Source organism: Argopecten irradians, chromosome 7 (assembly GCF_041381155.1).
Source record: "Argopecten irradians isolate NY chromosome 7, Ai_NY, whole genome shotgun sequence".
Taxonomy (NCBI): Eukaryota; Metazoa; Mollusca; class Bivalvia; order Pectinida; family Pectinidae; genus Argopecten; species Argopecten irradians.
This window is the reverse complement of record NC_091140.1, coordinates 36,183,907-36,209,903: the sequence shown is the minus strand read 5'-3', so window position 1 is coordinate 36,209,903 and position 25,997 is coordinate 36,183,907. Positions and strand designations below refer to the sequence as shown.

The 25,997-nt window shown below is 34.1% G+C and overlaps 1 protein-coding gene across 1 annotated transcript; it reads left to right on the top strand.

Moving 5' to 3' along the window:
* Positions 1 to 17,261: 17,261 nt before the first annotated feature.
* LOC138327182 (CUB and sushi domain-containing protein 1-like) lies at positions 17,262 to 19,699 on the top strand. The gene is made up of 5 exons (XM_069273166.1): positions 17,262 to 17,403; positions 17,769 to 17,879; positions 18,216 to 18,383; positions 18,873 to 19,031; positions 19,428 to 19,699. The coding sequence occupies exons 1-5, from the start codon at positions 17,262 to 17,264 to the stop codon at positions 19,697 to 19,699; spliced, it is 852 nt and encodes a 283-aa protein (XP_069129267.1).
* The last annotated feature ends 6,298 nt before the right edge of the window (positions 19,700 to 25,997 follow it).

Genomic DNA, 25,997 nt, shown 5'->3' with positions numbered 1-25,997 from the left:
TCTTCCATTGCCTGTTAACATTAAAGTCGATAATCTAACAGAATAATTCATTACATCTCAAACTATACACTAACGAACTAAATAGCATCACAGTCTCAATAGTACGACCCCGAAAGGCCCACTAACTTTCCGGAGCAAAATATAAAGATTTGTTAAAAACGTTAATTACCTCAGAAAATATATACAGATGGCCTAAGATGAGGTTACAACACTAAACATATGCAAGATTTCCTGCGTAATATATGATAACAATGGAGAGTCATTTCGCTGTTTTACCGTCTGCCGCATGTGTTACTCAACTACCGCGCGGTATTTAGGACGATGGGGGAAAACATAAGACGACCCGCGTTATGAAAATTAATAATGTATTTATTTCAATTAAATTGTTTAGGAGGTGATAATAAGTGTAGTATTAACGTTAAGTTAATAACTTTTGCCACTCTACAAAATTATTAATCTCGTTTTACATTCCCATTCTAAAAATCAAAAACCGTTTCGGAGAGGTAGTGGGCCATTAAGTTCTTAACGTATCTACGTGACATTGCTGTTTACTTATCGAAGATGACTACCTGGAAATAATGACTTCTTATCACTTCGATGCTTTGTATTCACAAATGTAATCTTCATTATTTGTTTTATTGACGTCTTATGTATTTCATGTTTCAACTGATGCGTACATTTCCATTGCCGTTAACATTAAAGTCGATAATCGAACAGAATAATTCATTACCGCCATCAGATGCTTGATTCATTCATTACCGCCATCAGATGCTTGATTCGGTAAGCCGATATCGGAACTGAACTAATGCATTGTACTTTTAACAATAGACTCGTGTTTGCTTATTTAGTTTGAATCATCAATTAATTCATGCAAAAAGAAATCTTGTTAGGCAGATGACATATATTTAAGTACAACTAGGCACTGTCTTATGTTCGGCAAGGTGTTGTCAATAACATTCAATTTGAAATTCAATTGAATCTTTTTTAAATGAAATAAAACGTAAGTGAGTTCACATTCGAAATTTATAAATTGCTAATTAAAAAATAATTATTCATAAAACGAGCTATTTACTAAAGTAAATAATTTCTATGTTACTGGTACATTGAAGAGGAACATCAATCATTCGAAAGGTTGACATACCATGATTTATTTCGTTACCTTTCCACGTTTTTACACTGATCAAAAGTGTCGAGTAGTGTAGTGCGAATAACTATGCTCCGACGACGCGATGTGCTAAAATTATAGTTGTCAGTTTTAAAACCCATTTTATTCATGATGAATAAAAATAAGTTTCAAGACAATCATATTCATTGTTGTTTTCTGCTTTTCTCCTATCTTCGATACTCCAGGGGTTACTATCACTGACGTTATATCCACCCCTGGACTATATCACAGTAAAACTGGAGATAACAGAACAGAACAGGTAATTTAGTCCTTTGGTGTACATCAAAATACCTGTATAACGGTACTCTGTGGTTGAGTGTATGACTTTGAAGTTGTGTGTCACTTTCTCTGTAGGCCATAATCATCAAAGGAAGTCTCTACTGGCCTGTGATTGGTTCAGATATTTTCTCCTGAGCTGCCTTCAGTTTTACTATGAAATAGTCCATGGGTGGATATAATGTCAGTTATAGTAACCCCTTGAGTATCGAGGATGCCTATCTCAGAGGAAAATGCAATAATGAAAAGCTTTTTGAATATTTTTTTCAAAACACCTTCTGTGTGCACGTGATACGTGTAACGATATGAGACAACATTCTTCAGTCTTGATTGTAACGAGCGTTATCATTGATTATAACAGAAAGACGTCGCGTCGTTTGTAATGTCTCAACCGCGTAATTATTTACAGAAAAAAGGCAAACAAGAAATTGGAATTAACTTGAATATATTTATTTTTGTTATGAAATTATAATTCAATTTTGCTTATAACAAGCATTTTCATTGGCTGAAAATTTTAGTCTATTTATTCATGAAGGAAAAAAAGACGTCACCGTTTGTAACGTCGCTTCTGATTGGTCGAGATTACGGTTTAATGATTCCTTAGACGAAAGAGTCCCAAAATTGAATAAATTCTGAATATTGGAGAGATTATCCTTCGTAAAATTGAATTACATTATGTATATGGATTAATTTGAATAGGTTTTTGAGGTTATGAACATGTACAATTTTAAGACAAAAAATCCAAGTTTACTCTCGTCATTAATCACTTTGCGGTTTATTTAGAGTACACTCAGATTTTTGTGCTATATCTCCATGGCATAACATCAAACTCTATTCAAATTAATACTTAAATATGAACACGCCGATTTTTGGTCTATTTATTAGTAAACACTGATTATTGTGTAATACCTTCACAAAATAAAACAATCTAAAGCAATGGATAGAGCACACTTCCTACCCGACATTCAGTACATACGATCTTGAAAAGAATTTATGATATTAGAAATTAAACAGTGTTTTGATTGCGTTAAAGGTGGTATGAAAGCAATGGGGCACAGACATATTCTACATGTAGCGCGTATAGCCCCGACCAGCGATTTATTTTGTTGTTTATTACCGTTACAATGTTTGAACACATCTTTTGTTTTGATGTCAAGTACATATTTAACTGGGTCTAATAAAAATTCTTTATTGTTATTTTGAAATCCGTCAACTTATGACGCAAAATCTTATCGAAACATGAACTTAAAGTAGTCCGAATTTGTACTGGGTTTGTATTCATAAGTCTTTGCGATTTACGCTAATATATTTACATATGCCCCTATATAGTCAACGGGAGTGGCGTTGCGTTCAAATTAGCGTAAACGCAACGACGTATGAATACAAACCCCGAGTAGGATCGGACTACTTCTAGTTCACGCATCGGCAAGATTTTGCGTCATATGATAATCTAAATTTACCTTTTCACAGATGACAGATTTGCTTTGAATTAATAATAAACTAAAAAACGATTTCGGTCTTCTATTTGTCTCAAGACTAATCCTTCGGCGGCACAGACAATATCATGCTCGTCATTAGCCTACTCTGTTGGCCTACTGTGAAGTGTAAAGAAAGTTTCCTCGGTGTCGGATTCAAAATAATAATAAAGAGTTGTTATTAGATCCAATTAAAATGTATTTGACATTAAAAACAGAACATATGTTCAAGCATTGTAACGGTAATAAACAACAAAAAGAATTGCTGGTCGAGGCTACAACCGGGGGCTTTCCTCGGGAATGTTCGAGGAATTCCATAGTTACGTCAGTCACACACCATGCAAACACTTGTCTATCATCCGTACAATGAAATAAAAGCCGTGACTATGAAGAATTTAGTCTATATCGCGTACGTGAACCGATACATACATTGCAAACATTCAGCAGCTCAAAAGTCGTACCATTTGATCAACAGGCTATTTCACAGTTACTTTCCTCGGTTGAAAATCAAATATGGCGGCTCGCTCCACTTCGGACAGCATCACTACCCTGACAACGATAATATACCGGTAGTCATTCCGCCTCGGTTATCTCAATTTTTATTCGAAATGGACATTATTGAAACATTATCAAATTGGAAAAAAAATATAATCTAAAAATAATTTAAAGGTGTCACTTTTATATTTCAAATCAAACTGCAGCTATAACATTCAACAATCGGAACTATATCTTCGGTCATCCTGACCATCGTAGTTACCCAACTTAGCAACCATCACCGTTTTAAATTTGACGTAAAAGTAGACTTATTTATGTAAATATATAGATTGAACAGTGTTTTGATTGCGTTAAAGGTTGTATGAACGCAATCGGATACAGACATATTTTACATGTAGCGCGCGCTACATTGAATATGTCTGTATCCCATTGCGTTCATACCACCTTTAACGCAATCCGCGCTACATGTAGAATATGTCTGTATCCCATTGCGTTCATACCACCTTTAACGCAATCAAAACACTGTTCAATCTCTATTTGAACGCAACTCCCTTCCCGGGCATATGTAAATGTAGTGGAGAGAACCATTCGTGGGACGTATTTTGCGTACATGTACATTAAGGAACTTCAAAGGGTATAACAACACCCAAGCTTAGCCAATCATCTGTATATAACGTTAATCTTTTCCGATAATCTGCATCATTAAGAGATGCTTTTGGTTCAAAATTAAAAAGCATGATACTATGAATGGTTTATATCCCATATTTGATTTATTTATGAACCTATGCAAGTTCGCAACGGTCATATGGCAGTTTATATGAATACTTTTGTTCTTTAGATTTATTCATGAAAGTATTTATTACATCTCTTACAAGATATGTCGGTCAATCTCCTAGGAATTAAATAGTAATTTACCTGTTCAATGGGTTTGAGGTTTTCCTCATCATTTTTTTTATGAAAATTTTTGTACCTGCTGGATCGTAAAAAAATCTTATTAATTAGCAAAACAACACAAAAAGATCTTTTCAGTTTTGTCATTAAAAACCTTAGATTGTTAATCATGCTCTTCATTCAATGAAATATGGATATATTCAGTGCTATTCTTCATGCATATTCAATATATTATGCTATTGACAGTCATTGATATATATCAGGGCAGCTTTTTTTACTGTAGGCATGCACAATAAGATTATGAGGGATTGGGGTATTCTCTCCAAGAGTCACAAAATGTTGTAAAACCCCAGGCTTTATTTTTAAGATTTCTATCCTTCATTTCTTCATATGAAAGAGTATTTTTCTTTCATATGTGATCTCGACATCTTACTGCGCTTTTACAACTACAGCATATATTTTGAAATCAGTAAAATCCCGTTTTTTATCTTTTAAAAAGTTTTTGAAATAAAATGTTAAAATTTTACCAAGAAAATAACAGTGTTGTTGACCCCGTGACGTCATAAGGCTGAATTGCATGTGGGTAGCTACGAACTGTAATACAGACTCAGGCGACATGAGCGTATGGCATGAGACCAGCCAGTATTACACCAGTAGGTATTGAGAACATTGTCACCGAGCGTGCGTGCTTGCCAAATAGATGGTTATGACTGTGTACCAAACATTAGATTTACATGTTCTATCATTGCCGTGTGTTATGTTGCACAGCTATGAAAATGCCTTCAACATGATGTACCGTTAATGCCACGTTCCTTTAAAGTCTAACTGCCCTTGTTTTGGATTGTGTTGTTCCATGTACCGTCCAATGGACAGCTTGGGTATTTTAACGATGGCTTCCCCAGTGTGCAGTGTGTGTGAATGTTTTGGGATGCAGTGGTAGATTTGTGTCGAGTCTTTTGTGATATAAGAACTTTTAAAGTCCCTTTCCCATGTTTGGAAACAGCGGAGGATAAAATAAAACCAGGTATTGAGTCTGGCTCTACAGACTGAGCTATGTTTGATATAACGACAACGGCCAAACCAGTCGTCCCACTCCCTTTATGCTGAGCATAAAGCAGAAGCAGAAACTATCATTTCCGCATACTATGGTGTAATAGCCTACCTCATGAGGTTGAGCACTCGACTGAAGACCAAAAGTGCGGTGATGTCAAAAGAGACGTTAGAAAGAAGAAAGTCAGTTCAGAAGAATTTAATATACAACCATGGGAACAGGAAATACGGTTCTAACGCCACGTCTGCATGGCGAATCTACGTCCATCCTATACGCAATCTAATTAATATTAGACTTATAAGTAGTAGAGTATTGTAGTGGAGAGGAATTACAAGTCTAATTTTAATTAGATTGATCCAATACACAACGGAAATTGATTGGTTGATCGGGCCGTGCATCCTAATTATCAATAACATGTAGGTAAATGTATTAGTAGTAAAAAGTCACTACATGTATATACACCCCTCGCGAATAATAGCAGATCTACGGTAAGTACAGTAGATGTTTCATACGGCTGATCACAAATAACCACTGTTAAAAATGAAAATGAGATTACTGCAAAAATAATTGTTACAAATTATTTAAATTTATCAACAATACATTTTTTATTAATAGGTAAATCATGTCATTGTATTCGTCAGGTGTAACGAACAGAGGCCAAGTTCTACATATAATCGACTTTTGACGTCGGATATATCGATTGAAATCTGTGCTATATGATAACTTGTTTAGACCTCGGGTACGCAGTGATGATTAACTCTCACAGACCTTTGACAGACACAGATATCTGTCGATTCCGGCCACCGACTGACCAGGTCATCAGAAAAACCTAGTGGATGTAAATATCAGGATGTCTACTTCTATATTAATGTGTATTTTACTGTCCAGTTGGACCATAACTATGGCGAACGCAACAGGTAAGTAAACTATATTTATTTTGTAACTTCTCATAATTATTCTAAAGGGAACATGGTTTGCAAATGGTTTCTATCAAGAATGTATTGATATATTTATCTTTGGTGATAGATTAACATAAGCATCTTAGACACTTGTTTCTATTTTCCTTTTTATCAATTGTATATTATATTGCTGTGTGAAGAATTCAGATAAAGAAAGGTTAACTAAACCGTTTCTAGTCCAAATTTTGGGCTGCATAGCCTTCGTCAATGAAGCAAAATGCAATTTACTTTTTTGTCACCATTTTACAAGATGATGATTTGAAAGGTAAATTGTATTGTGCTTCCTTGACGAAGACTATGTAGCCGGAAATTTGGAGTAGAAACAGTTTCTAGTATACCATTTCATTTAATTTCAAAAATAAAGAATAAATGAATTTTTATGGAGCTTCAATGAAAATGTAGATTCTGTTAATTAGATCTTCGCAAACCAATGACAACAATCCAGATAAGATCCTAGGCTAGCGAAAACATGTTACTTTGTACGTTATGCAATGAATTGATCTTGTCGGATGTATATTTAAACAGCATTGATATGCTAGTAGAGGAAATATTTTGGTTAAGGATGGGCTCTATTACTTTGCTCGCAAGAGTTTACGCTTACAGAAAACTTATGCATAACTCTTTTAAAAATCAGTCATATTATATGGATGTAAATAACCTTCCACCATGGTGGTACAGTTTGAAGGTTGCGAAATCCTTTGAAATTTGCTTATTGAATCACTTTAGAACTATTAAGGAACTTTTTCACTAGAATGAGCGTTCATCATAATCAGTATGGAAAACTGTACAATGATGACTGTAAGAGCTACTAAAACTTCCCAATAGCAACTGTATTTAAGAATATTGTATAGATTTTGACACTGTCCTAACTGCAGTTCATGTTTTTATTAATCATATGTAATGAATTCACGATCATGAAAACAGAGCTTGATAGTCAAACAAACTAAAGGTAGGGATTAGTCTAATAAAATTATCTTAATTAAGTAACTCTGCAAGTTGTTTTTTTAGTTTTGACTACGAAATTAGCGTAATATTAAGTACAGTATACTAACTGTAAAACCCCTTTAACTGGAACTGCAGGGGACCAGGTCCATAGTTTGAGGAATACGGGTTATTCGACTCAACCGAGGTTGGCTATCAATAGCCAGAAATAGGCATATGTACTGGCAACGGGGCGCCAAATGGGACACTTGTGATTTTATACACGAAATCCAATTTTGTATAGACAAAAATGAATTTTGTTCCACAAAAATGAGTCCAGATTAACAAAATTTATAACATATTACAAAAGTAATTTTTGTAACACAAAATTGAATTCTGTCGAAACAAAATCACTTTCGTCATACAAAAAAACAACGTTTTTTATAATAACTTCATTTCCGTTATCACAAAAATAAATTTTGTTAAAAAAAATCTTTTAGTGGACAAAAATCAATTTTGTTATGCCAAATTTCCTTTTTGTGGACAGAATTCATTTTCGTCTCGACGAAATTCAATTTCGTCTCGACAGAATTCATTTTCGTCCGTTAAGTATGCAAATGAGTCCTTGTTTGAACTTTACTTGTAAACTGCTAACCAATTGGTTGAAACGCCAACAGTTCGCTCAATCTTTGGCGAAGGATAACCGGACTCGAAAGTTGTGTTAATGAACACTTTTTGTTGAATAGGTACGTAATAATTACGCTTATGACAATTCATGTGCATTTCCTTGAAAGACTATTTTCCAAAGAGTATTCATTTCTGTATGTTCGTTATCAGTCTGTATTTAATATTGTAACCTCCCTCCCCTTCTACTGGGCCTTATAAATGATATCCCAGAGCATTCACCTTTCACAAGAAGTGGTGACATAATCTGTTGATTAAAGTAAGTATATTAAACATCCACAAGAATGAAATGAATGATACAAACACAAGTGCTTTCTTCAAAGCTCTTGCTGCCTATCCATTATGTAATGCGCCACATTGGTTTAACACCGTGTGCGCTTGCTATACCAACGGTCACTATATCCAATGAGAGGCCACGTCACAAAATCGTGGTGAGAAGTAGTAGTAAATTAAGGTCACAACTGCCCCACCGCCCCACCTGCCCCACCCAAATCGCGGAAAAACCACCCCAAATCGCGGGAAAGTACTTCCCGCCATATTCACCACCCGCCCCACCCAAACGGCGGGAAAGCCGGCCCCTCCCGCCATATTTAGTTATGTACCATCATCCTTTATCATTTAGTCTTATGCAACTTTCAAGTCTTGCAACATACGATCAAGTTAAACCATTTCATCAAACAACCCATTTCTTTTACAGACCAACATTTATAAACCCTAACAAATAAAAAAAGAAAAAATAGTGGAAAAGAGTCTTTTGAATCAAAAGCACTAAAGGTTAAACGTGGTCAGCATTAGTCTGAATAGTCTGTTAACAATAGCAATTTAACAGTCATTAATATTTGACCTGCTTATTACTACAGACAAAACAAACACATCAAATTTTTTAACATTTTAGTAATGTTGCTTATATAAGTTATCATCGATCGGAAACAAGGTAAATATACATGTTCTTACAACAGAAAAAAAATTAATTCAGTAAAACTTAAAGTCCATATTGAAAAGAATGACACATGATTTATCTCCCACCCAAAGTGGATTTTGTTTCTTCAAATAAAATTGTATTTTTCAGAACATGTGTTTGCACAACACAGTTAAACATTATTTGAAGTTTGGTTGAGGACATAATCCTCTAGCAGATTTTACCAAATTCTTTAAAAAAAAAATTGGTTAAAAAAAGTTTTGTGGGACAGCGTGAAATAACACCACAAGGGCTTTCACATGCCATATATGGTACAAAGTTGTTCGCTTAGTATTATGATTGAATCTATTACTTTTTCTTTCTCTTATTTTGTTAGGGTTTTATAAATGTTGGTCTGTAAAAGAAATGGGATGTTTGATGAAATGGTTGAACTTGATCGTATGTTTTTGCAATAGAACTTGAAAGTTGCATAATGCTAAATGATAAAAGATGATGGTATATTTGGTTTTTGTTTAAATTTGATTATTGCAAATTGAATGCTCGAGGTTGTACTTAACCCTCTACATAATCCCCTGGACATACATGGACTTCAAAATTCCGCCAAACTTTTCCCGAACTAAATACGGCGGGAGGGGCCGGACTAGCGGTAATATTTTCCCACGGTTTTGGATGACTTTCTCATTCTTGAAATTAGGATTGCAGATGAATGATTTAATAAATGTGATAATTTTATAAATAATAATTACTGAAATTAAAAAAAAATTGTGTTTGGGTTGGGTATTGACTTCATAAATGGCGGTTTACAAGATCGTGGTTTCATCCTCCATTTAAATCGGTTAACACATACTGTACGCCGATTTTTGTCATGATTTGAGTTAGTGTTGGATATTTGGTTAAAAGATTGAATTAGATAAAAATTGTGAAATGGTTTTTGGTTCCAGATTCGTGGTTTTGTTTGGTCTCGATAAGTCAGGACTCAGTCAACTCTTAATCCCCTATACATAATCCTCTGGACAGACATTTTTTCTTTCCCCGAACCTAAAATATTGTTTTCCCAACATTTGCCCATTAGTTTCACTACTACAGTGATTCATTTTGCATATATCCATATTTTGAAATGAATTTTGTGTAGAAAAAATGATTTTTGTGTACAATACTTTTGTCTAAAAAACTCTCAATTTAACAAAATTGAATTTTTGTCTGAGAAATATGTTTTTTTTGAGACAAAAAAAGGAATTTGCATGTGCGGTGTAAGATAATTTTGAAAGACGGAAAATGATTTTCGTACTATGAAAAATTTAAAGTTGATTTCGAGATTACGATAGAGATAAATTCCACCAATCGCGCCCCGCTACTGGCCACAGTCTGAGACGAACATTTAATTTGAAATACGTTGTGAAATGCTGAAAAATTACCACATTCTTGACAATTCTTGCATGCCATTACATTTTAAGTATTTGTTTTCCTGCATTAAACATTTATAAGGATGATTTCCAATCGTAAAGTTAATTAAACGTGTACTTTATAAAAATGCACGTTGTGAAATGCTGAAAATTGTCACAGTCTGTGACAAAACTAGCATACCATTAACGTTTGAAGTATTGTTTTCCAGCATTTAAACTATCTATAAGGATGATTTTCAACATATCCTCTTCTTTCACATTAAAATGATATATATATTTATCATGTATGGACCTTTGGTGAGGTCCATATCGTGTTATGTCGCCCTTGCAGACCTTCAATATTCTAATTTAACCTCAATGTATGAAAACGAAAACTTTACAATTCCTTACATAGGTCCTCATAATTATATGCACGTGCATTTTGCTGAGCCAATGAAAATCAGTGTAGATTAAGTAGGCATCTAAGTCTAAATCGATTTGGCCTCTTTAACTTCAGGAATTGAAAATAGATCTAGAACTTTCTGTGTGATGCTTTGCCTTCAAAATAGATCTAGAACTTTCTGTGTGATGCTTTGCCTTCAAAGGAAATACACCAACTCTGTATACCAAATCTGTTTACGTGATAGGAAGAATGATTTCTATAATTTTTGGAGTGTCAGTGAATAAAGAACGTGGGTAGTTGATATTTGGTCTTTCATTGCTTTCAGTTTTTGTAGTTTTGGCGGCTGTTTCAGTGAGGTGACACTATATTGACGAACGGCTCTTTCAAGTTCAAATACAAGTTTCATATGGAGATATGGTTACTCGATTTGTAGTTCAATTTCAACCAATTTTATGTTAAAAAATATACTAAAAAGGATTAAACAATAGGCATAGTCGACATAAGTTCTCTCCCTATTGATGTAGCACGTCTTCATCTGAATGTCTCTTTCTTATAGGAGTTGTATGATCGTCTGAGAGGACCGCAAATCAAGTTGTTCTCTGAACAGGACAAACAATATGTATACCCCTCGCTGGTATCCAATCAATGCTACAAATAAGTATTTTTAAATCAATACTTAAGTATAGTTATGTACGAAAGGACCCATGCAGATGACTTGTGACACGGAATGTTTTGATTTTTATGTCAATTTTCGTAGAATAAACTTTTCTCGAAATAGCACTACAAAGTAGTGATCTGTTTAAATATTCATTGTTTGACGATCCATGACGAAGTAATGGGTAGTTTTTCTTAAAACAATTCATTGATTTAGTTCTGGTTATAGATATGTTGCCGTCTTAGGCACCAGTAATTAATCGCTCTGTTGGCCTACACATTGTCTTTGACTGGGCCACCAATATAATAACGACACTAAAATTGGGTTTAATAGTTGTGTCTTTGCGATATGTCTGATTCCCAGACCATAACTTTCAAACTAGGGGGAGATAATCTAGTGTTAGAATTCTACTTTGAATATCATTGGCTTGGAGTCTAGAGGCCAGTCTAGGTTGTCTTAATTTGGGATGTCTTCATCCTCGGAAGCATATACAAATTTGTTCATTTGCTGCCATATCATAAATAATTTATCGCTCAGATCTAACTTAATGATTAAACAAGTACGTACGTTCTACATTTTGCACGTGACAGCCTGAGGTACAGATCCTCTATGTTTTACTCATATAGAAGAATATTTGGATTTTATTACGTTTTCACATACATTGCTATTCACATGTATGCATAGGGGTCAAAGGGAGTTGCAAAATGCCATCTTCGAAAACTCCAGTTTTCGCATATTTTCTCCTAGAAATTACCGTATGCAAATAAGCGGAGTTCTCTGTAAATCTAGTGCAACCAATTGTTATGAAAACTATTAAACGGACACACAAACACTTTTTTGATAAATATACGTATATTGCTTTGCTCTGCCCTGTGTGCGTTAGAACGAATACTGGTAAGAAACGAGGCCTATGTGTCCTAGTTGAGCATTGCCTCAGAAAATCACTTTGGCACAATTTTAATACTTTTCTGTAGGTTTCCAATTATTTTATGAGTATACATGCATTTATATACAAAAAGAAACATGACAACTCTTAATATATATCGTCCCGCTTACAAGATGCCAAGTTCACAATTTGTGGACTTGCCGTATAATTTTCCTTCGAATAGACCTTCATACAATGTATGTATTTGTAAAATTAATGTATCGCTGCGGATTCAATATTTTTCCGGTTTCAGTTTTAATGCCAAGTAGTTAAGCGACATAAAATAAGTACGATGAAATGCATACAAACGTTTTAATAATGGTTTGCATAATCATTACTTTGCTCCATTAGCAGTAATAGGCACCAATTGTAGCTCTAAAGACGACACCATTATCGGTCTAATAGACTTTTGAGCTACAAAATTGCAGCTAGATGTTCGACTTGTGAAAAATGCTGACACGATAGCAAGTGATAGACATGAAATGAAATTAGGTGGATTTAAGGTTGACATTCGGTTTTCAGTTACACACTCAGTTCATAATTTTTATAGCGATAATTACTATACATGATAATGTTATTTTTATTCTATATGCAACGTAGTGGCAATAACGGCACGGTGCGAGTTTCGGAAATAGCGGTCGCCGAAGCGAGAAATGGAAAAATGGTTTTCAGACATTTAATTGATATTTAAGGTCATAAATACTTTTATGATTATTAAGATTTACAAAGGATTTTGTGTGTTTTGGGCTCTTTTTGGCCTCCAAAATCCATCGAATTTACAAAACTATATTTAGTGATAAATTTGTTGTATTTTATATATTTATTACATCCCTGATTCAACTATAATAATAGTTTTCTATTTTTGTAGTTTCAGTTGCCATGGTAACCATTCAAAATATACATAAATTATGAAAATGTTGAAATTTTGACAATTTTGACCATTTTTGTTTTATTTCGAACCATAGAGAGCATCCGTGAACAAACTTTATATTTCTTCTAAAGATGTATTGGAAGTGTATACATATTCTCAGTTATTATTAAGTTTGAAAGATGCGTGTCATATTTTCATAGAAAAAAAAACAAAACAAAAAAAAAACCACCTAAAATTGTCAAAATTCCCGCTTTTTCATTTTTGCATAATTTGGATGGTTAACACGCCAACTACAGCAGCAAAATTTGAAAACAATTTTTATATGTCAGGGATGTACTAGATATTTAAAATACAACACATTTCAGTTTTGAAAATAACATCCTAACATGAGTCTATACAGACTCAGTGAATTCGCAACCGCTATAACATGATATACATGTACATGTATGATTGGTATCTTGCTTTTAAACTCACAACATTGGCCACTAATCACCAGAATTTATCAAATGTATGTAATGCTTACAGTAGATCTGATGGATTATGAAAGGATTCAAATATGGTTCTAAAATCCAAGTACATAAAGATGTAATTAAGTGAATGGTTTAATAGTGGGATATTAAACTTGGTAAATTAGGTCTACAAGTATATCAAATGACATAAATTAGCGGAGAAGGCCTAGACCTACCTCAAGATCACCGCACTGATTCGATCTTTTTAATATATTAATGATAATAAGCTCTTCTGGTAGAATGTTTTTATCATAGGTTGGTCTTCGGGCATTATTTTATATCCCTGTCCGTAATGATAATATGCCGCAAACATGCCATTGATCACAGCTAGTTGTTATCACGTTGTTCAACTTTCTCTCTCAGATCGTCGATCACTATTTCCGGAACTCATAAAGTGCCGTTCAACTACTGTATAATAATTAATGGAAATACCAGAAGATACTTAGTTGCCAGACGATACCATTCATTGAATATTATACAAAATATTGACATTTTGTAGGTTAATACGAGGAATTGTTAAACCTGAGAAAGGTGATATTCCCCGAGGCCGAAGGCCGAGGGAAACATCACCTTTCAAAGGTTTAACAATTCCTCGTATTAGCCTACAACAAGTCAAAAATTGTTTTGTTATATGAAATGATACAAGTTTTGATATTCAAAATAATTCTGAAGCAAGGACAGCGCAATTACTAATTTGACAAAAAGTCAAGAAAATCTTCATCCACGTATCCTCAGTACAATGTAGGTACTGTAAGTACTTCTATTATGCTTTTTCATAATATAATCTTCGAATATACAGCTACATTTAACGTGTGTAAAACACCTTTCCTAATCCTACCAAACTGTTGTTAGCCATGTTTGATTTGGCTATTGCCCGATGATCGGCAATGCCCTATTTTGATTGGTCTAAAATGTGGAAGAGACCGGGGATTCCCTGTGTCTATTTATAGCCAGATTACCGGATTTGCAATGTTAACCTCTAAACAGGTGTTCATCGGTCTCAGGTTGACATTGCATTTTGCAAAGACCTGTCCAAGCGGTCTAGACCAATCAGAAAACGGTAAAACTCACAGTCATATAACAAAAGCTGATGTATACCTGTCACCCCTCCTATGTGACTGTAGGATGTAATCATCTTAAGCAGATCATGTCAAGGTCCGCATGCAGTGATCACCAATCTCAAAATGTCGTATCCTGTGAACTGTTCAGCTAAATCATTTAAATTTTGAATGCTAAACTAAACCTAATTTTCATATCTGTTTGTTACATTCATCTGAGTTTAGAAATTTTTAATGTTAATATTCTTTGCTGAAAATTATTTGTAATTTATACCGGTTCTTAATTCCAAGTATGATATATGTTTTACGTTGTTATGTTATAAAGGTGTGTTTTTATTCCAAGGTAAGAGCTACGATAAGCACAACTCCATTGAATGCCATTCTACCTCGTCAACTCTATTCATAGGGATGAATTATCTTCAATTATAAGAAAGATTTACATTGATCACAGAGATTACCTTATGCATATAGTTGCCAGTATAAACCACGAGATAATTCTTTCAACAATATTAACATTTTTAGGTCACCTGAGACGAAGTCTCAAGTGACCTATTCTAATCGCCTTTTGTCCGTCGTCGTGCGTCGTCCGTCGTGCGTCGTGCGTCGTGCGTCGTATGTCCGTAAACAATTTACATTTTCGACTTCTTCTCCAAAACTGCTGAAGCAATTTCAATGAAATTTTGCACAAACCTTCTAAGGCATAAGGCCAATCAAAATTGTGAATTATATGGTCCCCACCCCCCAGGGGGCTGTGGGAGGGGCCAAAAGGGGTAAAATTGAGTAAAACTTCAAAAATCTTCTTCTCTACTCACAGATGTGGTAGAATCAAATACTCTTCATAGATAGAAAGGTCTTAAGGTCCTTTACAAAAATTGTGAATTACATCTATATGACCCTGGGGTCTCTAGTTTCTCCCTGGGGAGGGGGTTAAGTTTACTCTACTTTATATTGAGAAAACACATTTTTGCGCATTATTTGGTCATTTGTAATAGGAAATGAGTCAAATGTTGTCAGAATTATCAGTATGAGATGGCCATTTAATCCTATTAACAAATTTTCTATGACTGACCCCCAGGGGCCTTAGGGGCAGGGTCAAAAGGGGTCAAATAGGCTAAAACTTCAAAAATCTTCTTCTGAAATTCTGGAAATGGTAGAATCAAATACTTTTCATAAATAGAAAGGTCTTAAGGTCCTTTACAAAAATTGTGAATTATATGACCCTGGGGTCTCACGTTTCCCCCTGGGGAGGGGGTCAAGTTTACTATAGTTTATATAGGGAAAACACATTTATGAGCACTTTTTGCTCAATTTTCATTGGAAATGAGTCAAACTTGGTTAGAATTATTAGCCTGAGATAGCATTTTAATATCATATCCATATTGGTCCAGGCCGACCCCCTGGGGGCAGAGGGGCGGGGCCAAAAAAGGTCATATAGGCTAAAACTTCAAAAATATTCTTTTAAAATTCTGGATATGGTATAATCAAATACACTTTATATATATGAAAAGGTCTTAAAGTTTGTTTATAAAAATTGTAAATTATATGACCCTGGGGTCTCCTGTTTCCCCTTGGGGAGGGGGTCAAGTTTACTATAGTTTATATAGGAAAAACACATTAATGAGCATTTTTTGCTCAATTTTCATAGGAAATGAGTCAAACTTGGTTAGAATTATTAGCCTGAGATAGCATTTTAATATCATATCCACATTGGTCCTGGCCGACCCCCTGGGGGCAGAGGGGGAGGGGGCTAAAAAAGGGTCAAATAGGCTAAAACTTCAAAAATCTTCTAAAATTCTGGATAAAGTAGAATCAAATAATTATAGATGGAAAGGTCTTCAGGTGTTTTATAAAAAACTGTGAATTATATGACCTTGGGGTCTCACGTTCCCCCCTGGGGAGGGGTCAAGTTTACTTTAGTTTATATAGGAAAACATATTTGTGAACATTATTTGCCCAATTTTCGTAGGAAATTAGTCAAACTTGATTAGAATTATTAGCCTAAGATATAGCATTTTAACATCCTTATCCGTCCTCGATGACCCCCTGGGGGACCAGAGGGGCAGGACCAAACAGGGTCAAATTGATTAAAATTTCAAAAAATACCTCTAAGTTCACAGGTTTGATGGAAGCAAATACTCTTCATAGTCTAAAAAGGTCAAATTTATAAATCACTGACCAACTTCAAGGCCCAGCATATAGTGTTTATATGTCTTTAATTTGTTTCATTATTTGTTTTATTATATATTCTAACTCAGGTGACCGTTAAGGCCCATGGGCCTCTTGTTACAGTAAACAACTTTCTTTCGCTTGTGATTTACAGGCACGACCAAGGTAATTCGCTTAAGTTTGTTATGCGGACTTGCTTTGAAACGGAAATTCATTTTTTTTAATCCGCGGACGTTTATCTCCTAAAAATCTCGAAATTAAGTTACCGCGAAAGAAAATTCATTCACAGTATATTGTTTTAGAACTCAGAAGGGTGTCGTTCTTACATCGTTGTGCCGTTCTGCATTTTCAGGCTCAACGATCGAACCGTTCTTAAAGAAAGAACCCCTCCAGGGATATGACTTCTACACGGACATCTCATACACAAGACAAGTGAGAAATGAAAGATTCTGCGTAATGGAGTGCATGTGGCAGAGGGAGTCCTGCCAGTCGGTGACCTTTGATCCGTCAACAGAAACATGCATTGGTTACAACACAATATTCACTTCTAAAACTGGAGGTTCTGCTAACGCAAACACTCTTTACTACGTCACAGTTGGTAAGTAGCCAAACTACGAAAGAAACTATGCCTTTATATGATTTGTTGGTTTTATACGTTTCAATTTGAAATAAAAACTGAATTCACCAGATAATTTCGCTACAATGTATACGTGTTGATCAAATATAGCTTTATTTCAATATTGAGAGTCATTTACATTAGTGAATATTATTGAAATTATCAAACAATCTCATTAAATATCTAAATTCACTTCTTAGATGTGTGTTTCACACCGGCCTTTAGATCGGGCGTTAGAATTGGTTTCATTATTAAGTTGAGCATTCTCCCTTAGGAGAAAGGTTCTGACTCGGTTATCTCACTGTGTAAGATACGTTATAGTTTATAAGGTGGGCGTTCCTTTATAGGCACCATCTCACCCACGATACTCCAGGAATTACTATCACTGTCGTTAGATCCTCCCCTGATCTATGTCATAGCAAACCTGAAGGCTCTGTGTTTTACAACAGACAAGACAGGTAGTTTTGATGTACATCCAAAGAATCGAACTACGGTATACTTTTTTGTTTTCAAGTTAAGAGTCGTTCTTTGTAAATCATGAAATGCCTGTGATTGAAAGTCTTTGAAGGCATGTGATCGATAAGTTTGTCTTTCTCCTGAACTGCCTTCAGTTTCACTATGAGATGGTCAAGGGATGGATATAATGACAGAGATAGTAACCCCTGAAATATCGCGGATGGAGCCATCCAGTCCGGTTATACTGACAAACCAATCGTCCCACTCTCATTATATTTTTAATATTCTTCCAATGAAATTAATACTTTTGTACCCATTATTGGTTATCGAATTGTTAGAGTGCGATGAACCACCGGATGTTAACAATGCGTCGGCAACAAACGGAAGTACCAGGGTGGGAAGTATGCGCATGTACGAGTGTTACCATAACCACATCATGATAGGCGATTCCTATACCACGTGTTTAAGTAACGGAAATTGGTCATCACCGAACTTCACATGTGCAGGTAAATAACGTATATTCTCAAACATGCGATATAAGACAAAACATTAATCAAAGTCTAATTGCTATATTTGTAAGTTTTGTGAATTTAACTTAACTTTAGGAAATTACTTCTTGAAATAGTCCAAAAATATACATGTAACTGCATTTGATGAAAATGAAACCAGAGTAAGGTTAATGTATTGTGTAAACCTAATAATATTAGCAACTATAAATCACGCCTGATTTGGTGTTGTGGACAGAAGTAAACAAAACGACTTTATATACATCTTACTGACATCATGTTATTTAAATATTCGTTTAATGTACTTTTTAACCCTTTGTTGATACAACTAATTATAATAAAAACAAGATATCTATTATTTTGACCTAGTATTTATGTATATGGCGATATATCAATTTCAATTTAGCGAATGTTAAACCACGTAGAAACTCGCACGAAAGACATATTTGTTACAACATGGAATCCATGTAGTTGGTTTGTGTTTGATAGCCTGTGGAAATCCACCGACTGTTTCCCGGACAATCGTAAGCCAAGTCGGGAGTCAGTTTTACTACCACTGTGACCACGGTTATGCCCAGAATGGGTCAGTCGTATCCACGACATGTCAATCAGACGGTCAGTTTACATCAGTGGACATCACCTGCAACGGTAAGGCTCAGTTTCAATGCAACCGATCTATGGAACCCTACCTGGTGGTTTTCAATAATAAGCTGGCTATAGGATAGAGAATAGCGAAAAATTAGAAATATATTGACGTGTTTTAGGTTAGGAGGTAGGAAGCACCATTCTCTCTGTAACATTTGTCTTTTAATTTCCAGTTCCTTTAACGTTTTTTTTTTCTTTTCAATTTTGGGAACTAAAATCTATCAGTACGTAGACGCAAAACATATCAAGACATCTGTGTGTCACTCTATGCAACCATTGTAGATGGCGAGAATAATGACCTACATTTTTTTTTATCTCAAACTCTTATTCTGAATTTGCAATTCAAGAAATTAAAGCCAACATTTGTAACTGTTTACATATACATTATTATTTTTTCAGACTGCAATACGTACGCTTCGAACTTTACTGTCATCCGAAACATGTATTTTAATCCTCCTGGGTTCAGGCCATCTCATTCGGGATTGACGATCACCTTGACCTTCTGCCTTGACGAGTGTATAAGAGATAATGATTGCGCGGCAGTGTATTGGCGTAGTTCTACCAACTACTGTGCCCTGCAACCAAGAAGGGTACACGACAGCACCAACTACCCGCAATACTATACTACAAACTCAGCATTCGATGAACATATTAAGAACTGTATCGATTGACATTATCCGTCCAATTGGGAAGTCATATACCCCATTATATGATTACTTTTATCATCTTGATGCCTATACATGCTGAAATGTTGAAATGGGAAAATCTGCTAACAGCTTATCATGACTTTTATATATATATCAAACATCGACATTTAAATAAAATCGCAATGGAAATAAAATAGCAATTACAAAACAAAAAATGAAGTATCAAGAGAGAACAACATGTTGTACAGAAACAACATATATAACCAGGAGTGTCGGAACACTAAGCGCTCTAAATAGAAGTAAAACCGCTGGAGTCGACAACAGAAGTATATTAGGCATATTTAGATTCGCTAGAAAAGGAGGAAACAAAAAATAATTTTCAACGATCTCATTACTGGCAAGGCTATCTTTGTTTGCGGAACACTCAATATCTTTCATATCCTAATATAACTGATGATAGCGTTGTGTTAGCGCGGTGTCCTGGATGGGAATCCGAAATTTGAAGTGGTGTTGTAAACATTAGTAGTACATATATGATAAAATCAAAATTATTATTCTGCCGTTGGGCATCATGAGCTTTCTGTGGAAGGTTGTTTTTGTTGTATTCGTAATGTTTGTTTCAGCAAGAACCTTGAAGTATGAGAACACCTCAAACAGAGGAATGTTACCTGACTATTCCACAGTTTGAGGTGTCTCTCCTATATTTATAGCACGTTCACACGTATGCCATTACGTTCATCATGAGACTATGTTTCCCCAGACATGTTTATAGAAGTTGAAGGCTGCCAAGGTTGAAGTCTTGAGGTCAGCCTTTATATATAATGTTCCCTCACATAGGAGGGGGTGGTGCTCTAACGCGTCACTCACATTTTTCGTCCCAATGTAAACAGTCATGGATTATTCTTAAATTTACTAAATTATTTTCATTCTATTCTTCCATTCTAACATCACACGTTAATGCTTATAAAATCGTATGTACACATTTATTCATTCATTTATTCCTTCATTCATTTTTTATTCATTCATTCAATCAATTTTAATTTTTCAGTCAATTTAACTAACATGATATACGATCTAAATATATTTATATTGTAGATCTAGAATAAGAGGGGCCCTCCCATGTGAGCAATAGAGCGTTTACCCAACCGCCCCCCCCCACCACACACACACACACTCCCAAAGTTACACACACACACACACTCCCAAATTAATGAAAAGTGGGACGAATTTATTAATGAATAAAATTAATATAAATAACTTTCCAATATTGTAAAATTCAAAAAACTTATGTGTAGAGATTGCTCATCGTAAGACTAGTTAGGAAAAGAATTCTCAAATGACTAACTTACATCATTATATCAACTCGTTGGCTTTGAAATTTAAAAAAAAAATTCTCAATTTTAAGGATATATTCTTCAGAGGTTTCAGTCCCGTTGAAGTTTCAAAGATCAAAGAAGTTATGAAAACAATTTATCAATATCTGTAGCAAGTTGCCAATTGCAAATTTGTCAAAAAATTACATTACTATTGTTAGTAGATTTTTTATACACGTATTTTAAAATGGCCCATTTGGCGGCCATTTTGAAATAGTGTCTATGTCTACTTTTAAGAGTAAAGCCACAGTTTTACCATTTTTTTACTGAAATAGTTTTTGCGTAAATCATCATTGCGCCAGCATTTTTAGTTGTATCGAGCTAATTTTTGTTGTAAATCTTTACTAGGTTCGTGGTAATTAAAATATTTAGCATTAATGTGTGAAATGATACAGTTTTGTCACTTTATTTTTACATTTCATGGTAATTTGAACACTTTTATTCTAAACTTTAAAATATTGAAAAATGACAAATATTCAAATAGGGCAAAAATGTAAGCACACGGAACCCCCATTTTTCTGCCTGATTTAAAAAGAGCAACCCTTTCCCTATTGATTTGCAAAATATTAACAAAAGTTTAATACCAGATCTTTTTCTATAAAGGGTTAAATTTGACAAAATGGCTGAAAATGGTGCATTTTGTAGCTCCAAATTAAGGGTTAGGGGTAGCATATATGTTATTCTGGGGGAAAATATGAGTCTTATTAATCAAAACTGGTGTATTTCAAAGAAGACCATGGAAAGTAAATTCTACAAGCATCAATATATATTTAACACCTCATTAGGAAATTATGGCTTCAACCTCTTGTATATGTGGTCAAAACGGCAAAATTTATATAAAATCCAATACACATATTTTGTCAACTAGGTATCTTTGAGTGACAATAGCTCGAAAACGAGCACACGGACATATATTTTTCTTTCATTTTCTTTTATGGTATGAACTCCTATTTCCAAAAATCTATGAGAAAAAAAGTTTAATACAAGAAAATTTTGACTTCTCAGAGGAGTACATCCTTAATATCATTTATTTTTTATTTTTGCTAGACTGGATTCCATATAATTTATCAGCACCGTTTTTTTAAGACGGCTTGGAGCAATGGTGCTGTGTTAAGCATTAACTGGATTGCCTACCTTAGTACCAGTTCTCTCCGCTAGGCTGCGCTCATAAATAATAATAATAATAGTTGTATTTTCGGAGCGAAGCCTAGCAGCTTAGCGGAGAGTAGAAAAACAACCACAGGCAATCCAGTTTATGCAAGATTGCCAGTCGCATTCCATGGTCATTTTTTGTTCCACCGTAAGGTGTTCCGAATGATAGCACTGTGCATCAATCGGATCACTTTCATTTTTGTCTTTCATCACCGTCATTTTCTCTGAAATAATCACAGAAGTTGGCAAGGTGCTCCGATTGCACTGTGCATTTGAATGTACAATCATATGATCAGATAATGACACGATAACAAGACAGTGTTTGATATAAAAATACTTCATCAATATTTATTTAAGGACACGTCACTTTTGACAAATTGGTTAAAAATCTCCTATCCCAACAGACTAGACAACACACGATAATTAAATACTATATTGCAACTTCAGTACATTACAGTGAATGGCAGGGTGAGAAAATAGAAAATACGTGTGTATATAATGTATACGGACCTATTTTAGTGGTCATGCGAAAATAGTGTTTATGCACACGGATTTAAATTAGCGTAATTTGATGGTTCAATGCTGGAAATACCGAAATAGCACTGCAAAAGGGTGCGCAGAGAGCTAAAATAAAACAACCGCTAAAATCAGTGTGTTTACAGTAATAACATAACTTAGATTTATACAAATATCTTTTTTCGAGCAACTCAAGGTCGTCAAAACGTCAAAGGCACATGAATAATTTTGTTAACAAAAATAATACTGCAATAGCATTAAAGTTCACAATTCAACGCTTACAAATGATCATAATTCAATTCAAAGTGACTGATATTTGAAAGATGTTTTACTTAATTTACATCTTGAAACAAGATACCGCAAACTTGTAAACTTGCTAATTTTAGCGCTATAAACTTTTAGCGCAAAAACGAAAAATGTAAATTATCATTATCGGAATAAGTCCAAATCGGTGGTTCAATACCGGAAACACCCGTTTAAAAAATTTAGCACTGTACATAAATAAGCGGTTCAAAAACACCACAAAAAGCGCAAAAACAAATCCACCGCTATAATAAGCAGGTTACAGTACAATGACAACATGAAACTTAATCTACATTCTCAAGAATAATAGCATAATAACATACCATGCTATGTAATTTCGTATAAAATGAAAAGTGAAACGATTTTGAGATCTTTGTTTCGTAAGCACATAAAATATAACAAAGTATACAAACACACATGTTGTCAATAAAACTGATAGGACACTTGTTTCATTAATCTTCTTAACCCTTCATCTGGCATAAGGTCCCAATGATTCAATTTCGGTTGACATAAAATGTTTATCACCGTTTGTATCATTTCTTCTTATGGGCTGATACAACCGGCGTAATGATTTCATGGGAAATCCGAGTTCCTCAAGAAATTTGAAATTTCCCAGTATTAGATTGTATATTTGACTGTCTGTGTTATTTTACCAAGATGTCACTATTTCTTAATTTAATCGGGGTAAGAAAAAACTTATTGCTCCATAATAAAAAAAATAGATTCAACTTAATCTAAATAAAATATTTCTCGGATTTATAGAAACTATCAATACTAATAATATATAACACAAAATATTCCTTATTCATCTAACATTAATTTATCAAATAAATATCAGTTTCATTTAAGGGGAACACCGTTACATTGCAATGATATAGAATATAATATATGTAAAGGGGAAAATTCGATATACAAGCTGAACTAGAAAGAAATTGCTGTGAAATTGAAATACACTGTATAGGAAAATGGGGATAAGTTAACATAGTCACCCCTGAAGATACATTTAGACTCTTCCAAATCAATGACTAGTACAGTCCATTGTGAAATTTCAGGGGTGCATTAGTTAACGTGTTGAGGACGGCAAGTTCAAGCAAATTAAAGAAGACAATGAATTGATAATATAACAAAATATCAAGATGCATGATTACTAGGATTTTACCGTCATTTACCGAGTAGGTTCTATTGCAAAGACATAAACTGACGTGATAAATTATATCAAACGTGATAAATTATATCAAACTATACCACATGTTCTGTATAACTGCTGAGAAAGACATAGGATGAACAGCATTGTACTTATCAATACACAGCACAGATTGTGAATACAAGTATATATTGCAAGATCAAACATCACAATGCATTTGTAAAGTAAAACCTTTCAGACTTTCACAAAAGTCATCTAAACTTAGCATTTGAACAAATCGTATTTCTTATCCATGAAGTGCAATAAGATATTAAGATTCAATTATTTCAATAAACAAACTATAATCTATAAGAATTAAGAACCCCCTTCCCTCCTAAAAAATTAACGATCTTGATACTTTATCATATATATAGAATTTACAATCATATATTTCCTAAATATAGGAGTTTTGAGGATAAAGAAATATTAATGCATTAGGATACGGATGGAGGATTAGGGAGTTGTACTAACTACATTTTGTAATTCTCAGAGCTCAGTTGTTTAAAAATTAAAAGTAAAAAGGTTTTTTCCAAATCACCCGAGTAGTGCAAATTCCATCTGCAAAGCATGTTAGAATAATGTTCAATAAAATAAATATGTGGGGGAGGACAACAAATACTTCAAACATTTCATAACGTTTTGTTATTTGTTTACTTTTACTGGAATCCTTTTTTTATGAAAAATGAAAAACAAATGTGGTAAGTGAAACAACGTTTTGAACATCTTGGCCCTGATATCTGTCACAACCAACACACCTTAAAGTAAGCTGAAACGTACTAAATCTAGTGAACAATTGCACTTAAACGCCCTTCTAAATGATTAACACAAATGATATGTAAATATGTAATAAATATTTCATAATACACAGGATTGCACAATGACGAGAAATGACCAGGAATGTATATAAAATACATAATAATAATTAAGAAAAGGTTCATTAATTGCATCAATACTAAAAACATACTATACAGTCAATAATGTCACAACCACGTCTAGATCAGGGTCCAGATTCATCAACCTTCTTTAACTTTACGAAATTCTCCATGAAAAAGCATTTCAGAAAGATTTTCTTCTGTAATGTTTTTCTACGGACATGAAACATATTTCAAAAGTTATGGAACGTTGATGAAAATCGGTCTAATTGTTAATTTGTATTATGTGAGAGATGAACAGATTTAAATGCTTGTTAGAAAGGTCTATTGTGATGGTACAAACATGGTTTTGGCAAATAAAATTTTAGCGGAAATATGTGATTTTGAACATTTGAAATTTAAGTGCAGAAAGTTTTTTGCACAAAAAGTGCTTCAGTATTTTATCATAATTGCAATATGCAATCCATAGTTATTTGTGAAGATAATTTTTAGCTTTGTCTTTGATTTAAAATGGCTATTTATACTAGTGCCTACTATTTATATTTTTGTGCATATATTAGACAAGAAGTCCAGAAAAAAGGTAAGTAACTATGATATGTTTGGTGGAAATTTTCAAATGGACCCATGAAAGAATAACTTCAAGATTAATGTGAGTAGAATTAATTAACTTCATCATTGGGTTAACATATCTGAAACAATAATTTTAAGATTGCTAGTTTTACAAACTGAAAATTTACTGTACGTAATCATTTGTTGGATAGCAGTAAATAATAAAAATTTAAATCATTTGTTGTGATAGAAGGGAAACAATCGATAAAAGAAATAAAGAAAACGCTGAAAAAGATCTACCAGAGTTCCTTCCCTTTATTCTATCGCTCGGCTAAGTGGAACAAAGGGAAGTAACTATGATTTTTCAGAATGTT

Excerpts from the sequence above, each read along its gene's own strand:
- LOC138327182 (XM_069273166.1), top strand. The coding sequence starts at position 17,262 with ATGGAGTGCATGTGGCAGAGGGAGTCCTGCCAGTCGGTGACCTTTGAT. Across the intron at positions 17,880-18,215 it reads TTTTACAACAGACAAGACAG|AGTGCGATGAACCACCGGAT; the intron begins GTAGTTTTGATG and ends TCGAATTGTTAG. Across the intron at positions 18,384-18,872 it reads ACCGAACTTCACATGTGCAG|CCTGTGGAAATCCACCGACT; the intron begins GTAAATAACGTA and ends TGTGTTTGATAG.